This window comes from Theropithecus gelada, chromosome 4 (assembly GCF_003255815.1).
Source record: "Theropithecus gelada isolate Dixy chromosome 4, Tgel_1.0, whole genome shotgun sequence".
Taxonomy (NCBI): Eukaryota; Metazoa; Chordata; class Mammalia; order Primates; family Cercopithecidae; genus Theropithecus; species Theropithecus gelada.
This window is the reverse complement of record NC_037671.1, coordinates 53,853,303-53,872,102: the sequence shown is the minus strand read 5'-3', so window position 1 is coordinate 53,872,102 and position 18,800 is coordinate 53,853,303. Positions and strand designations below refer to the sequence as shown.

The window sequence follows — 18,800 nt, the reverse complement described above, 5'->3', positions numbered from 1 at the left end:
CTGACTGCAAACTCCGCCTCCAGTGTTCACGCCATTCTCCTGCCTCAGTCTCCTGAGTAACTGGGACTATGGGTGCCCGCCACCGCACCCGGCTGATTTTTTGTATTTTTAGTAGAGACGGGGTTTCACCATGTTAACCAGGATGGTCTCGATCTCCTAACCTCGTGATCTCCTAATCCCTCCCAAAGTGCTGGGATTACAGACGTGAGCCACCGTGCCCGGCCGCCATGTACATTTTTCTAACATGCATGAGTGCCTTCCCTTCATTTCCCTTCTTATGCAGCTGAAATGAACTATGCTTTCTTATCATCACTTCTTTGTATATACCTTTAAAACCTGTGACTCTTTGTCCTTCGCATAGCTGGGCATGAACCCAACCTTGAATAAACTCAGCCATTCTATTTGTCCATTCCATCTTACTGGGTATAGCCAAAGCAAGTACACATCCATTCTCCACAACACAAGCCGACTAAATTTTCTGTGAAGATGATTAAGATTAGGTTTCAGGCTCTTCACTTACATGGGCCCCTTCCAAGGCTCCAAAACGAATCTCAGCTATGTGTTTGCATAGATCTGTGCTTTGTAAAATTTTCAAAATTAACATATTTTAACCAGAATTAGGATAATTCTCTCTTTCCACTCTAAATATTCCTTCATCATAAGTGGTGGGGGTTGAGCCACAGTGGACTAACTACAGCATTTTTGAAATCTAGCTAAGGGGAAATTGAATTGGACATGCATTTGATTTGGGCTTAGTAGGGTGTGATTTATGTGGTTCCTAATCACTTCTATCTAAAATTATTAGTAGACGTATATGTCAACTTACCCAGTGCTGCAACACACAGAAGCCAGACCCTAGGTCACACTGGTTTATGAACATATCCTAAAGCATGGGGAGAAAGTGAAAGGTATAAGAGATGTAGGACTGGGGTAACAGTCCAATAAAAGCTACTCTGTGAACATTTATTCAAGTATTACAGCTCATACATGAGAAAACCTTTCTGAGAGACTTCCCACATTTGACAAAAATTCTAAACATTTACACATACCAATAATGAGTTGTGAAGCTGAAAGAAATTCTTCTAAACTAACAATGAAATTATGGAAAACAATGTCAATCATCCAAGCTATAGAAAAAACTAAATTATCTTTCTATCTTCTCTATAAAAAGTATTACAACATTGTTGTTATATGAAGAAACAACACAACAGTTAAACAATAAAATATAGGAAAAATGATACAGAGGTGAGCTGGGTAGTATACATCGTACCTTTGCTTAGATCTTATCATGTTTGTGGTACTTATGAGGTTTTTAAAACATAATTGTGTTGTGATTTTTTTTTATCATTTTAAATAATTCATTCCCACTCCAAATTTTAAATTCATACCTTTGTACCTACTTTTATAGAATTGTTCTCTCCATTGTACAAGCACTAAAATAACAGAAACACTAAGTTTGCACCTCTTTCACAATGACTGTTTTATACCATCTTCTCAATCCACAAACATTTCACCCAACTTTCCTGCCCTTCATCTTAGCCCCCAATACTCACCCTCATACTTGACTTTCTGTCAATAACCATGCTTGCCTCACACCTCCCAGCAGATAGAGTGCTTTCAATCTCCCACACACCTCCACATGCACTTACACTCTCTGCTCTCCTTCCTGCTCCATGGGAGATGAAGTCTTTCAACCTATCCAATCCCATCTTTAAGAGGTCTGTGGACCCCATTCTTCTTTAGCCTCTCAGAGAGCTTACTGTGTCAGTCATCCACTCCCTCCAACATTAGTCTCTTTCTTTTTATGAGTTCTCTATTATCTACAGCACCTCAGCTTGCATCTAAACACAACAATCTACCTTTTCGAAATGTACACTTTAAGATACTCTGAATTATAATATCTGTGCATGAGCTGTTTCTCACAGTTTCATTGTGAGTGTCAGACTGTTTTATTCCAATGACATTAAAGGTAAAAGAACCTACTTTTCAGCTCATGTAAGGCACTTCATTTGTACAGAATCCTTATTGTCAAAGCTCTAAGGTAAAAATTCTTGCTGAAATAGGCTTGTATTATCAGAGATGACTAATTGTGTGGAGGGATTATTTAATTTATGGGGTTTTTTGGGGTCTGTTTTAACTTTCTTTATAAAAGGAAAATTTTCTACTTATCCGCAATAATGTATCTGATGTACAAATCATTTTTCCCCTCAGTGGGTAAAGCTACTTGTATACAGCTTCATCTCTGTAAAGAGTTTGGGGCAGTCACATCCCAATCATCATTCTCATATTACTATCAAAGAAACCTCAGCTCTGACTTCTGAGAAACATTGGGCTAGAAAAAGTATATCTGTCACAAGACTACCTAGCCTTAAAATATAACTAATTGGTTGTTTATTACAGATTTTTTTTGTACAGTTTTTTTCCTAGGGTAGAAAACATTGTGAAGGGTATATTCTGGAGAAATATATGTTGTATGTTTTGTCAAGAAGATCTGAACCGAAGTAATTTAAATATTCTTTATTCTTACCTTGAATCAAAATGAGTATATTTTTCATTTTTGGGGAGTGTAGAAAGGAAACAATGATGAGAATATTTTATAATAACTAATATTTGATGAAACTCTTTATTTAAATAAGAAGATACTAATTATTAACTTTGTGAAGGTTATAGGGGTAAATCTCCAACCAGATATGAGAAATCAAAATCCATGTGGTTCTTTCATAGCAAGGTGTTCATACACAGAGGTTTAAAACATAAACATAGGAGAAAATAGGAATAAAAACAATGCGTGTAATTGGCACTGCACTAGTTCCTTTGCAATCAGGAAGGTAATTGGCTAAGTTTAAACAAGCAAATAACTAACATCATTGAGAAGCCTGGCATTTGATCTCTAGTTTTAGCACAGTGCTTAATAATAACAATATGGCAACTAGCTCCTTATTATTGAAGAGAGAGGAGCCATAGTAACAAAATCTTACTGCATGCACAAGGAATCCAAATAAATGTTTATTCAATTCCTTACCACAATCTAGGGTTTGTAATTAAATTCATACAAAATTCCAATGGGTCATAAAGATTTGTGACTTTTCATTGTCTATTATCTTATTCCTGAGTTTCCTCATGGGCCGGGCCTGAGCTAAAATCTCCAGGGTGTGCAAAGTCTCTGCATCACACACTTCCAACAGAGATTGTGCTCTCTCGAGCTCCAACCCAGCACGAGTCAAACCCTTCTCTCCTTCTGTCTCTTTCTCTCCCTGTCAAGCTCCTGCCTTCTATCTAGGTAGTTTGTCATATTCTTTTTCATCAAGTGTCATGACTGAATAGTGGAATGGGGAACTTTGGATCCTTAGGGCAGAAATGGCTTGGGTGACCAGCCTTTATGATGGATTGGTTTCTGGGTGGAATATGTAAACATAAATAAGTAAGTAAAAAAAGAATCATATCACTGGGCCTCTTTGAAGGTATACATCCTACTAGTATAGCTCCTGTACCTTATTACTCCAAAAAATGTTAATTACATTTTAAAAGGCCATTTTTAAATTATTTTGGCCTTGGAAATTACCTGTCATAAGGAATGGAGGTATGAAAGAAACACTTATGTTCCTCCATGTGTATTTGTTTAATGAATAGAGGAATTGTTCCAAAAATGTTTTATTACAACAGAACCTGTTGTGGACAAATCAACTATGTGATACAATAGCAGAAGAAAATTTATAAAAGTATAGTCAGCCATAATTTCAATCTTATGGATACATGTGAAAAAGATGCATTACAATATTGCCTAACATATATTAGAAATCAATTTAGAGGATGATACAATAAATTTTTGTGATATACTCAATTATAATTGTTACGCTGAGTTGACTTAAAATATATTTGCACTATACAGTAAGAGTTATTATTAGACACTTGACAAGAACACATAAAGTGATTTGAAGAATAGGAATTTTGAAAAGGACATTACATATCAATCAACTAATTTATATATTAAAACCATCTACTCTGCTTGCAGTAGAATGTTGACCCTTGTGGTGATTTAGAGATAAGATACTGTCTCTGGCCTGGAGAGATAACCCTTAAGAACACTGATGCCTACTAATGTCATGTGATTTATCAAATTACATACAGTTAGATGGTAGCAGAGAATGATTGAGAATCATCAACAAAGGATGTGATTGTTTTAGTTTAATTATTTATTTATAATTCTAACAGAACTGTACATCTCTAGAGGTCACTTTAAGACATTATATCTCCTAGATGAGAAGCAGGAAGAAGAAAGCCGGAGATTTATAAAATTGGATGGAATGTGAGTGATTAATCAATGACATCAGCATGGCTGAAAAAAATGTATAAAAAGGAGAGTGAGCTGCCAAGTTTAGAAAAGGGGAACCACTGTGATTTGAAGATCTCCCATGAGGAAATGTTACCTAACTATCTTCCTTGGAAAAGATATAACTGTAATAGAGACTGGTGCATCAGGATCTCAAAACAAAATTTGTAGGGCCGTTAAGACCATGCAATTAATTCCCTTCATACTGGATCCATGCTTCTGAAGACAACTCTTGATTAACATTAGAGTTATCCTATGATATAATCACAGGGGAAAAAAACCACAATGTGAAAGTGACTATTCCTTTAAATTTGATAATTAAATTTTTATTTAATCATTTAGCATTCAATGTAATGAATCCAATTTCATTAAGAGACATAGAACAGGCCAAAATTTCTGTTTTATCTTCTGTCAATTTTAAAGAAATTTGTCTACTTTATCTAAATTGTTGAATGTGTTGGCAAATGCTTGTTTGTAATAGTTTTTCATTTTTTCTTCTGCAGAATCTGTAATGATAATCTTTCTTTCATTCTTGAAATTGGTGATTTGTATTCTTTTTATTTTGATTAGTCTAGGAAGGGTTAGTCAATTTTGTTGCTGTTTCCTGAGAACCGCTTCCTCTGTTGTTTTATATTGTTTTGTTGTTGTTTCTTTTCTAATTCATTGATTTCTGCTATCATATTGACTATTTCCTTTCTTTCACTTTGTTGTGCTCTTTTTCTAAATTCCTTAAAATTCTTTTAGACATGCAAGTCTTGTATTTTTTCTAGCTTTTATGAGACATAATTGACAAATACAATTTTAAATATTTAGGATATACTATAGATATACTATGTAATGTGATGTTTTGATATGCATATACATTGTGAAAGCTAATTAATATATCCATTACCTCATACTACCTTTTTGCTTGTGTGTGTGTGTGTGTGTGTGTGATGAGAATATTTAAGATCTACCTTCTTAGCAAATTTTAGTTATACCATACAGTATTATTAACTACAATCACCATGCTGTCCATTATATCTTTTTTCAAAATTCTTGAGGTAGTACCATAGGGCATTGCTTTTAGATAATTCTTCTTTGCTTATATAAGCATTTAACACTATAAATTTTCCCATAAAAGCACTGTTTTAACTTCATTCCAAAAATTTTAATGTAGTAGAATTATAATTATTGTTGTTTTAAGTATTTTATAATTTTCCTTGTAACTTTTAATCACCTCTGTTTTTGCTATTATTGTTGAAGAAAAAGTAAATCATGTGCCCTACTCTTGAACCAACACTTTGGTAGTTAAATTTATTAACACCATGGACAGGTTTAGCATAGATTTATAATTATATCATGTGGATGGAAGGATATAGGAAAGACTAGATTATACGCAAATCTAGTATTTCCTACATTAAAAATAATTTGATTTTTTGTTCCATTTCTTAGGCTACTTTTATGAACTTGCACTAAGGCAAATTTTAAAAATCTAGAAAACAATACAGAATGATTTTGTGAATATAAATTTTAAGTCAAAGAAATTCTTTGTTGGAAAACAAAATATCCCTGTGGACAACAAAATATCCCTGTGGATTCAAAACAAGAACTATTCTAGCTTCATAGAGGCACTATTAGGAATGGTGGGAATAATGAATAACACTGTTCCTTTAAATGTTTTTATTAACCCTCACCATCCTCAACTTGGGCTCCTTAATATCAACAACTTCCCAAGTTACTACTTTCTTCTTTCCCTCTTCTTGTATTTCTTTACTTTTTATGTTTGGGGAAAAATAGAGTATGAGAAAATTATATAGTTTGACATCCAAACTCTTTCACAATCTGGTCAGATACACCTCTTCAATTTTAATATGCCTCCATAATTTCTCTGTTTCACCCATTCCCCTCCATCTACCTCTTCTCCCATTCACTAGGATGATACTACCCCTTCTCTTGTACCCTATTTCTATTATGGGGCTATAATATTGTGAGATTCTTTCTATATCTATATCTATATTTAAATCTGTATCTATATCTGTATCTAGATCTATATCTACACCTAGATCTATATCTATATCTACACCTGTATCTATATTTCTGGTTCCTGAGGCAGAGCTACTAAAATCAGTAGTGCTAGGAGACTCTTTTGTTCGAATATTTGATCATTGACTCTGGTTGCTGACACAGAAGCCCTAAAACATTTGTAATTCCCCGAGTGATAGAAACATCCGATACAAGGTTCCTAAATCCCTTGGAATTTCCTGGGTGATAGGAATGTCTTTTTTTTTCTGACAAGCTGATGCCTCAACTACTGGATAGCCTCAGGATAGGGACTGGTTGCCAGGGGAACCAACCATGTGGCTAGAGGGTTGGAACTTCAAGCCTCATCTCCTCACCATCCCCATCTCAGGGGAAAGGAGAGGGTCTGAAGGTTGAGTCAATCACCAACAACAAATAACTTAGTCAATCATACCTACATAATGAAGCCTCCATGAAAGCCCAAAAGGACAGGATTAGAAGAGCTTTCAGGTGGCTGAACACATGGAAATGTCTTGAGGGTGGCACATGCAGAGAGGGCATGGAAGCTCCATGTCCCTTCCCACATGCCTTGTCCTATGCATCTCTTCCATCTGTCTGTTCGTCTGCATCCTTTATAATAAATGAGAAAACATAAGTAAATGTTTCCCTGAGTTCTGTGAGCCTCTCTAGCAAGTTAATTGAATTCAAGGAGGGAGTCATGAGAGCCCTGATTTATAGCCAGTTGTTCAGAGGCACAGGTCACAACCTAAGATTTGCAATTGGTGTCTGAAATAGGGGCATGCTTGTAAGACTGAGCCCTTACCTTGTGGAGTCTGCACTAACTGTTTAGTATCAGAATTTGGTTAAATTATATGACACCCAGTTTGTATCCACTGGAGAATTGGTTGTTGGTGTGGAGAAATACCTACATATTTTGGTGACCAGAGGTGAGGTATTTTGTGTTATATGGAATGTGTGAGAGTAGCAAAAAATAGTTTATCTTGTTTTTCTCTCAGGGGCCCTTGATAATTATTTCATTGTCTTGACTCTTTTACTTCTTCAACTCCTTTTCTCAGTTATTATCTCCATTATTAACTTTAAATAACATATTATGTAACATGTACTTTAAAAATACATTAAAGAACTATTATTTAATGTACTTATCTTTTTATATTTTGCCCCAATCTTCCTTACATTCTCAGTATCTGGCACAATTAGATGTTTAATAAATATTGTATCAGGTTATAGATGATGGCGACAGTGATGGATTACAAATCATCATTGAGAGATTGTAATTCACATATAGCTTGTTTTGTTTCTTTTCTTTTATAGGTACATATAGAGAAGAACAGAAATGTACATACCGATTTCTGATGCAAGGATTCGTCTGCAAACAGACTGACCAAGTGGTCCTAATTCTTGATGGCGCTGATGCCACTTGGGCAATTCAGAAGTTATATCCAGTTGTATCTGTGACTAGTGGTTTTGTTGACATCTTTAGTAGTGTAAATGCCAATATTCCCTGCTCTACCTCTGGGTCCGTGTCTACTTTCTATTCTATCTTACCCACCAGGCAAATCACCAAGGTCTGCTTCATGGATCAAACTCCTCAAGTTTTGCGTTTTTTTCTATTGGGGAACAAAAGTACCTCCAAGCTTCTCTTGGCTGTATTCTACCATGAGCTCCAGAACCCCCACGTCTTCTTAGGGGAAAGTTTTATACCACCCACTCTGGTTCAGTCGGCTTCCTTATTGCTGAATGAATCTATTGGTGCCAACTATTTCAACATCATGGATAACCTCTTGTATGTTGTACTACAAGGAGAGGAGCCCATTGAAATACGCTCAAGTGTTTCCATTCACTTGGCCCTCACTGTGATGGTTTCAGTCTTAGAAAAAGGCTGGGAAATAGTAATACTCGAAAGACTAACTAACTTCTTACAGATTGGCCAAAACCAAATCAGGTTTCTTCGTGAGATCCCTGGCCATGAAGAGACCTTAAAGGCCATTGCTGACAGTAGAGCAAAAAGAAAGCGCAATTGCCCGACTGTGACTTGCGCTAGTCATTATAGAAGAGTCAGTCAACGTAGGCCTCTCATGATGGAAATGAACTCATATAGGTCTTCACCCCCAACGACTGTGGAAACTATGTCAAAAGTGATTGTCATTGAAATTGGTGATTCGCCAACAGTAAGGAGTACTGGAATGATTTCATCCTTGTCAAGTAACAAATTACAGAACTTGGCTCATCAAGTCATCACTGCTCAACAGACTGGGGTACTAGAGAATATTCTGAATATGACTATTGGGGCCTTACTAGTTACTCAGTCAAAGGGAGTCATTGGCTATGGGTAAGTACTAATTATATTCACATCCAAATAAGGGTGAGGGCTGATTTTTTAGGTCCATATTGACATATGTTGCAAAAGGGCTGATTTTTTAGGTCCATATTGACATATGTTGCAAATGTCAATGTACTTACACTGAATCATATAACTCGTCTGCTTTTTAAGAATAAAAATTCAAAGTGTCATTTAAAGACTTAAATTCTTAGTTTTTAGATTGTGTATTAAATTCATATTTTTCATGATTATTCTATTTCCAAGGTGGTAGAAGACATTATATTTTGATTCCTTAAAGTGAAAAGCATGTGGGAAGAGATTTTTTGGAAGCAACTTGTTTTTAGTTCATTTGATCATTTATTTATTTATTTAATGAATTTAAGCAATAGACTAGGTTCTAGGGTTGGTAAAGTGAAATAGATATTATTCTGTTGCTACTGCTATATCATTTTATTTGTAATAAGCTATTAGTATTTAATGGGTAGTGATTACTTCTATACAACCATCAACCATCTCCAATGGATGTGGAATTCGGTAGAACTTAAATAAAAAGCAAAACTAAAAAGAAAACCACGTCCTCACACTTGGATAAATATTCAGCTAATACATTGATTGTCCTTTTGTACACAAAGCAACATATCTAAGTGAAAGTTTAGCTAATGTTTTTGTGTTTATAATAGAGATAGATGTTCCTCTTTCCTGCTATACATTGATATATAGAGAAGATGAGAAAAAATACAAGCATATTTTTCTGGATCCGGTTGATTTTAAGGCCTTTGGGAATTGTTAACTTAAAAGGTACTCATAGCTTATTATTATCACAACTTACTCAATTTTGGATATTTTTGTCAACTACCAAACCTTCACCATGTTAGTGACGTTATAATATTATGTATGGTGGTATGAGGATTAGAATGCTTAAAGGAATGATGCTGATGGATGTTAGCTTACATTTAAGTATTTTTCCATTAGCCCAATTTTATTTAGGTCCCACTGAGTTCTTGTAAGTATATTATAAGTATACATACATGAATAATTTTTGTCTAGAGAGAAAGAGAGTCAGTTTATTGCTTAATTTTATTTAGATTTTACAGTACTGAGCTTTCTAAAAGGTGGTAATTCCAAAATGACTGATTTTATATTATATATAAAAGAAGACTCAGTGAATAATGTGCTTTTAACTAGAAACAGAGAAAAGTCAATGAGTAGAAGCAATAGAGCTACGTCAGAGGAAAACCAGCAGAGAGTGGATCCAGCACAAATTTAGGTATATACACACATATATGTAGGGCATGCCATTCTATCATGAAGAAATGAAATAGTTTCAGAGAAAAGATTGCTTTTATTTGTTACCCACCATTTGTCATAGCCATCATGTTTTTTTACTTTTGACTCAGTTATTTCTGATTTAATAAGAAAGAGTTGAAAGTGTAAAATATAGAATTGATTTTGTCTTGCAATGTGTTCTATCCCCCTATCTCTCTCTTTTTCTTTAGTATTTTAAAAGATATTTTCTAGACATAAGGCAAAGATTAAATCTTCTGAAGATAAGGAAGGGCTGCTTCTTAAGTATATCTGAACAAACCTCTCCCGAATGAGAAATGCCATATCCTATGGCATTCAATGAGAATTAGCAAGGTTTCTCATGTTTCCCAGTGTTGCACAGTATGATAAAAAACAAAACAAAACAAAACCATAAAACCTGACACAGGCCCCAGAGCCAGCCTTGTTTCTTTCAGCTTTATCACAGTCAGCTGGGTTTTCCACTGAACTCACTAGAGGGCTATTGACGAGCCAATGAACTGACCTTAAGCCAGCAGAAATGAGTCTAGGAATGCAGTGCTTTCATGGAAAAGTACCAAGGATGTTCTCCAGTGGTTTGCTCTTGTTAATTTAATGGGCATTTCAACAAATTCAGGCCATACTGGACACATTTTTCTAAGAGAGTACTAGCTACTTTCAAAAGCTACCAACTTTGGGCCGGGTGTGATGGCTCACACCTATAATCTCAGCACTGTGGGAGGTGGAGGTGGGTGAATAGCTTGAGTCCAGGAGTTTGAGACCCACCTGGGCAACATGGTGAACCCCATCTCTACAAAAACACAAAAATTAGCTGGACATGATGGTACATGCCTGTAGTCTCAGCTACTTGGAAGGCTGAGGTGGGAGGATTGTTTGAGCCTGGGAGAGGAAGGTTGCAATGAGCTGAGATTGTGCCACTACACACCAGCCTGGGTGATAGAGCCAGATCTTGTCAAAAAAAAAAAAAAAAAAAAGAAAAGAAAAAGAAAAGAAAAGAAAGAAAGAAAGAAAGAAGCTACCAACTCTGTTTTGTGGGAAGAGTTGGAGTAGCTGTCTACTTTCAAAGTACATAATACACAGCGAACTGGCCTCTTCTGGTCTTTATCCTCCTCTAGAGGCATCTGGATTCAAGCTTCCTCTGCTTAGCTAAGTTTCCATCACCATGTTTTCCAACTTCCAAAACTTTGTTGACCTCCGTTGTCGTTTGTTGTCTTCTTGCATGCGCCATGGTGGTATTCTGCACCTATCAACCCGCTATTTACGTTTTAAGCCCCACATGCATTAGGTATTTGTCCTAATGCTCTCCCTTCCCCTGCTCCCCACCCCACAACAGGTTCCGGTGTCTGATGTTCCCCTCCCTGTGTCCATGTATTGGCATTATTCACCTCCCACTTATGGGTGAGAACATGTAGTGTTTGGTTTTCTGTTCCTGTGTTACGTCGCTGAGAATGATGGCTTCCAGCTTTGTCCATGTCCCTGCAAAGGACATGAATCATTCTTTTTTACGGCTGCATAGTATTCCATGGTGTATATGTGCCACATTTTCTTTATCCAGTCTGTCATTGGTGGGCATTTGGGTTGGTTCCAAGTCTTTGCTATTGTGAATAGTGCTGCAATAAGCATAGGTGTGCATAGGTCTTTACAGTAGAATGCTTTATAATCCTTTGGATATATACCCAGTAGTGGGGTTGCTGAGTCAAATGGTATTTCTTGTTTTAGATACTTGAGGAATTGCCACTCTGTCTTCCACAGTGTTTGAACTAATTTACACTCCCACCAACAGTGTAAAAGTATTCCTATTTCTCCAGAGGCTCACCAGTATCTGTTGTTTCCTGACTTCTTAATAATTGCTGTTCTGACTGGCATGAGGTGGGATCTCATTTTGGTTTTGCAGGGACCTCAATTCTATAGTCATAGGAAATACATTCTTCTAACAACCTGTTTGGAAGTGAACTCTTCAGCAAACCCAGCCAAGCCTCTTTGGACTCCTGGCCCACTCCCTGGAGATAACACATTGGTGTTACTGTAAGCCGCTGACTGTGGTAATTTGTTATACAACAATAGAAACTAATATGCCATGTCACATAAAGCTCTTTGTTCATGACATTGCCATGAACTTTGGGCTATTAAAACAGTTACCATGAGGGTGAGCATGACACTGTGGGAGTGTTTATCTGTGTATGCGCAACATGTATATACTTATCACATTAGTAGTGTGTTTTTAAGTTCCCTCATTCTGCATAAGGAGCACCCTATCAGGTTACTTTGGAATAGAGAAGAAAACCAGGAGAGCCAATAAATTATACAAGTCTTTTGGCATTCAGTCACCTTTAACATTTTCTCTTCTGCATCTTCTCCTCTTTATGCATGCTGGGCACCTGCTTTCTAGAAGACAGCTGTTTGGAGCATGAAATAGTAGACTCTTTCTATCAGCAAGGAAGTATGTTCTTTTCAAGACCGGCAGAATGTTCATCCTAGAAGAGATTCCTATACTACTGGCTTGTCTCTGTTCTTCTCCATGACAAAAATCACAACTTTACCATTAAACAGTGTTTTTACATCATTCCTTCTTTTCACTGCAGTACAAATACGCTACTTTGTTTAATTGGGTCAATGGCAAAATTATTGCAATCTTACTTCATATGTGTGGCTTCATGGGAAAGTGAGATGTTCTACGTAAGCAAGCTTTCTATACAATTAAAAATTGTTCCATTAATAACAAGCATTTTTAAGTCTTCAACTCTTAAACATTAAAAAAAGACAAAGATTGCATAATATTCAGACTTATTAAATGGGAAATAATGTAGACTATTCACCTTTGTTATGATGATTCATGGTCATCATCAAATCTGTCATTTACTTCACAATCCTGTTTTTGCAGTGATGCCCTTCAGTACTATTTTTCGTATACTGAATGGCGCCAGACCACTACATCTTTAATTCTTGTCCTGCAGTTTATATTTTTTTCTGCTATTTTATTGTGAACAGGATGTTTATTATAATCTATTGTTGCTGTTGACACATCCACATCCAGAAAAGTTCTAATTCCAAAATCAGATGACACTACCTTAAAATCAATTAATTTAAGAATTATTTGTACACATGGTAAACTCGCAGGTAAATATAATAGACTCTTGAAAGCTTATATTTCAATGTTTTTTATTCCCCAATGTTAACTGAACAGCTATAATGTTCAAAATATCATATGGTCCCTGTAAGAATCTAGAGATTTGAAAATTAATGGATATGAAAAACAGCATTTATTCAACTATTTAATGAGAAGATGTTATACTAAATCTCATTCCATATCTATTACAAATAAATCATTAATTCTCTATGAAGCTGCTTAACCATTAATCCAGTTTTTCATAACATTAACTTGAGTATAAAATGTTAATCTTTATAATATTTATTAGGTGATCAAGGTTTCGACTTATGATTATATTCCCAAGTGTGCCTAAGCACATTGTAAATCACAATAAATTATCATTCAATATATCACATTTAGTGAAAGGTAGCCTGTTTTACTTTTCTACTATTCTAAAACTCCTGTGCAACCAATATCTTGAATTAAATCTCTTCCATTAGAAAGACCTTGAGTGATTTCTGTTTTCCTGAACAGACTTATGACTGCTACAGCTCCCCAGGATAAACAGGAAATTTTGGTTATTTTGCATATGATCTTTAAAAATGCAGAGTTTTCATTCTCCTAGATAAAATAGTCATGCTAGATTTATTATAAAATATTGTTTTAAATGATTTGCCAATTAAAATACTTAGGTTTTTGTCCCCTGATTTTTTGCTTATAATTGATTTTACTTATCTTTCATTGTCCTTATGCCCTGTTAAACTCATCTAGGCTTCCTTAGCAGCTAGTCAACTCCTAAGAGGTGTTTTTGTCCCCTGAATTGTTGGAAGATGTACGGTGTTTATTTTGTGTCTTTATATACTTCTGATCCACCTCAAGTTACACCTAAGGTTACTGAGATCTCGTTTTTAAATGAATAATTCCATGGAATCACAAGAGTTTAATCAGAAGTATCACAGAATAGAAGTAAGCACACTGCTTGAGGAGTGCCCCAGAATGTGAAGTTGAAGGCCAAGATGAGTGGTAGTTTTTCAGAGGCAATTAGTGACCTAAGAACAGAGAGAATGCATAATGGGTACTGATTTGGCAAGTGTTACTATGGCAACATGTACTGGGTGCTTACAATATGCCAGGCTTGGAACCGCTAGATCACAGTGCCAGAAAAAAACTGTCAGATCATAAGACATTTCTTCCCTCTTAGGAGTTGGCTATTTGCTAAGGAAGCCTAGATAGGTTTAACAGGGAGCATCAGGACCATGAAAGGTAAGAAAATTGCATCTATCAACTCAGAAGGATAACCAGAAAAGTCATTCTTGTCATACAAATTATATAGAAGGTTATTCTTGAGGGGGAGATCATGGTGTTCTATATCTTTGCATATCTCACAGTGCCTTGAACAATGTTTGTACATAGTAGAAGGGTTAACATATATTTGTTAAATATATAGAAATATGTTCACATTATATTTGTATTTTCCCTATATTAACATAATATATATATTTTAGATTTTTTTAGAATTGACTAAAGAATTTACTTTTTTCTTTCAGGGTACAAAATTGTCCAAAATCATTTTACAATTCAAGTCCCCTTTTGGTACATATAGAATATTCGGCCTTATCTAGCCTATTTAAAACAAGAGAGATAAAAAATGCTCAGGACATCCTGAAGCATTCAATCAAAACATGAGGCTTTTTATAGGAACTTGGCTTAGTAGCTTTGAGCAGAAGGTTGAAGACAGAGTATCTCTGATTTCCACCCCAACTTCACCTCACCCCACCCCACCACAGTAGGTCTTGCTGAGAGCCAGTTTTCACTAATAAAATTTATTTGCTCTTTAAGTTTTCCATGCAGATAGAAATAATTCCGACTTCTACAAGGTAAACATTTCAGATCTGGTGGAATTGAAAAGCAAGAGTTGACATGAATAGGAGTGATCTCTTAATTGGGAAATTTCTGTATTTTCTTGGCTTTTCTCCTTTAGCCTGCATTTAAGTGTTGTAGAAAAAAAAAAAATTCTTTCACATACCTAACTGGGTATTGGAAGCTGTTAAATAATGGTAAAAACTGGGATGAATGGAGGGAACTTTTCTCCCCCATTTTTTAAAGTTTGGCTGTAGGTCCTTCTGCCTGCAGGCTACAGTCACATTAGCAGTTGGAAATTGGATAACGACAGCACAATGACAAATCCAGGTTGCTTGCAATAAGTTGCTAATCCCTTTGCTTTAATATTGGAGCAGCATGTAATGATGTTTGGACATCACTCCAGTTTACTGACGACCCCACTGGGGCCAGCAATAGAACCTTACAACTGTCTAACAAGGCGTCAGGTGACTCCCGTCGTCACAGCAACGGACACTGGAATCTAATCTTCCCTCCATCCCTTCTAGCACCCAATAACGCCTAGATTATATAAGTGGCCCATCATTGCTTGGTAACTTGAATCAATTAACGTTAATTCGCACAATGCTATGATGTATTGTGATCACTTTCATTTCAAGGAAGGGGGAGAAATTGCTATAAGTCACCTAAAATGAGGTTGTCTGTGGTGCTGAGGTATTAATTGGGTGTCCATATTAAATGCAAAAGGAGCCCCATCGTGAAAGGAAAGTGGATGAGTGACTCTCTTGGCTGCTATTGACCTATCAGAAGAAGACAGTGCCCTTTTCCTTTGCTTTTATCTATTACAGTTTTCCCTATTGCGTGTCAAGTTGATGTATTATAAAAAATTCATTTGGTGACCTTTCACCCCCTTAGCAGATTAAACAATTTCACTTCGATGGCATCATTAACAGGACCCTGCATTTAATGATGATTTCTCTAAAAGGCCACGGAGATTCGATTTTAAGCTAACAGATTTATTGCACTATTATAACATATCGTAAAAAACTGTACCACCTACAGTCAGGTTTTAGGACAGAAACTGCTTAAGAGTTTATGTGGAGCTTAAAGTGGTATTACCTTGGGATATGCTGCAGCAGCAAGTCTGTGACCTCCAGTGAGATGCTGTTTACATTTAACAAGAGATGTTTGCTCACAATAAACTTTAAAGTGTGTCAGGAATGGGCCTTTTAGCGTGTGTTCAGGCAGTTGGTTTCCCTCCCTTCGTCTCTAGACGTCAATGTACTTATGTCAGAATCTTTGATGGGGTCTTTCAGTTTCTTTAACCCAGACTGCTTGCCTGCATCCTAGCCCCCATCAGAAAGAATTTAAGGAAAAAGATTAGGGGAGAAATAGGATCTGATAACAACGTTAGAATTTTCTAATAACCTGGAACCCACAGAAGGATAGAATTAATAGCATGGATTTTTAAAATCTGGTTTAAATGGTTCCCTTTAAAAAAGGAAAGGAGCCCTAGCCACTCAGGCTAAACAAACTAAGAAATGATGTTGGGGCTAGTGTGTGTTGAATTCCCAGGGAGTGATTCCAGCCAAAAAGCCAGGGTCTTCGCTGGTAGATGACTAAAGAGCTTCTTAGGACCACATATTTGCACTCTGCCTGCATTTCCTAGGATTCCTAGGGGAGAAGAAAATTGCTTCCTACGGAAACTTCATATTTAGTGATCCCTTGTATTTGCTCTTCCACTATTTCTTCTTTCGGAACAAATCTTCGCTTTTTCCTGACATGCACCCTCCACGTTAAATAAATACTTTATCCTTTCCTCCTCGTGTAGGGAAGGGGAGGTAGTTAGGAGATAGAATAGTTGACTTATAAACATTAAATGGGAGAAAGCAAAGTAGGCTATTTTAAAAATAAATAAGTAAATAAATAAATAAATACCTCATGAGACCTGGCCCAGGCTATTGAGGATAACTCATCAAGGAATGCTCTATGTCAGGGTCCTATATATGATATATGATATCCAGGTGCCTCCATTTAGTTGCCAAACATCTGTTGCATGCCTATGATGTGTAATACACAATAGACTTAATGGGACAATAGGTGTATAATTTTATTTTAATGATGCAAGCTCTGTCATCAAAAATGCCAAAACTCTGAGTGACATATGTTTTACACTGTCATGAATTATATAACTATTTTGTAAGTGTTCCATTTTGCTGCTAAGTCATGTCAGCACTTAGTATGTTCAAAGGAAGTGAGAAGCAATATAGCTCGCTGGTTAACCACTCTAGATCTCAGTCAATACTTACTATTTGTAGGACCTTTGGCAAGTTATTCAAGCCTTTTTGGACCTCAGCTTCTTCATATATAAACAAGAGTACCCACCACATAGTGTCATTTTAAAGATGCAATGAAATTATACATGAACACTTTATCATGGAACTTGGTATACAGTACATGCTCAGTAAATGGCAATTATAAGTATTATTCTCCTCAGATGCTTCATGCAACTGAAGTAAATTAATTCATTAATGCTATTAATAGTTATTGAATCCATTTAGTACAAGCACACTCACAGAATATAAATACGGTTTGTTGTGGAGATTAAATGAGCTCTTCTGTGTAAAACAGTGGTGTACTGGAGTTTGCTGTTGGGTGTCTCTTCCCAGCTCTGCTCAGTGGTAGTATCTTGTCATCTTGGAATTAACTATGGTGGTAGAATTTATATCACGGAATTGGAACACACCCACAAATCAGGGCATTATTTGGGAAAGCTGATTTAATAGCTTACTATTGGACGTGTCCATGTCCTCTCATTTTAGTCTGAGGCTTTTATTATTATTATCTATATGAGTTTGAGGCTAATTTTCACTGAGACTTTTGTTTTTTGACTGATTTTAATAAATGATAATAAAAATATACACTCATAATTTGTGATTTTCCCTACCACCCAGTCCATTTTCATTATAGCTAAGAAAACATATCAAATACATACATAATTAACTTTTGCTATAAAGCCATGTTCACTACACAGTGTATTATTTTCTAGAAACACAGACAAATGCAAATATTTTCACTGGTAATAATGGATTGTGGAAAATTGCTACCATAGGGATATATGTAATCCCAAGGATGTATTTTGTTTGTTTTTATATCTGCCAGAAATTCAAGCAGTTTTAAAACTGGGAACTTGATATATATTCGGCCCTATGTACTTTCCGTCCTAGTCCAGCCTTCAGATGGAGAAGTGGGAAATGAGCTTCCAGTGCAGCCACAATTGGTATTTTTGGATGAGCAGGTAACGTTTCACAGGAAGCAATCTGTCTTTAGAGCTAAGTAGCATGTAGCATTCAGTCTGTCTTTTAGAGTGTGTCATCACTGATCCAGATTTACAGAGTGCCCACTGTGTGCAATTTGTTGCACTTAAGAGCTTCTCACTACTTTCACATTTTTCCTTCCACTTCACAGCCTGCCTTCCTTCTATTTTCTCTGGACATTCAGAATTTGATGAAGGGTAAAAATAAAATTCTGATAATTTTCCTCCCCAACCAAATTCTTGAAGCAGGTCTGTCACATCTTCTCTGAAATCTAGCCTTCACAAAGAAGTAGATCTACATCTGAAGAAGTTTTTCATATGTTAATGAAGGAACTTATGACATTATAGATACATTACAGTTTTATGTTTTTTTAAATAATCTCTCTTATATGTGGTTAAGTAAAACAAGAAGTTTCTGTGCTTAATTCTAATTTCAGGCTTTGCGTCCTGATTCTATTTTATCTTTTCAAGTGAACTATGAACAAAATTCACAGTGAACTATGATTGTTGAATTGGCTTTCTCCTACTTACAAATGCATCCCCTGACATATTTGCAGAGAGAAATTTGTGGCACTGAGGTCCA

General features: G+C 36.0%; 1 protein-coding gene across 1 annotated transcript in view; it reads left to right on the top strand.

Annotated features, from left to right (window-relative positions):
• PKHD1 (PKHD1, fibrocystin/polyductin) overlaps positions 1–18,800 on the top strand; it is a 469,778-nt gene that overhangs the window by 418,187 nt on the left and 32,791 nt on the right. Inside the window, 2 exon segments of the mRNA XM_025382975.1 lie at positions 7,664–8,681; positions 18,064–18,199. Of these exon segments, the coding sequence (XP_025238760.1) occupies positions 7,664–8,681; positions 18,064–18,199 (1,154 nt within the window).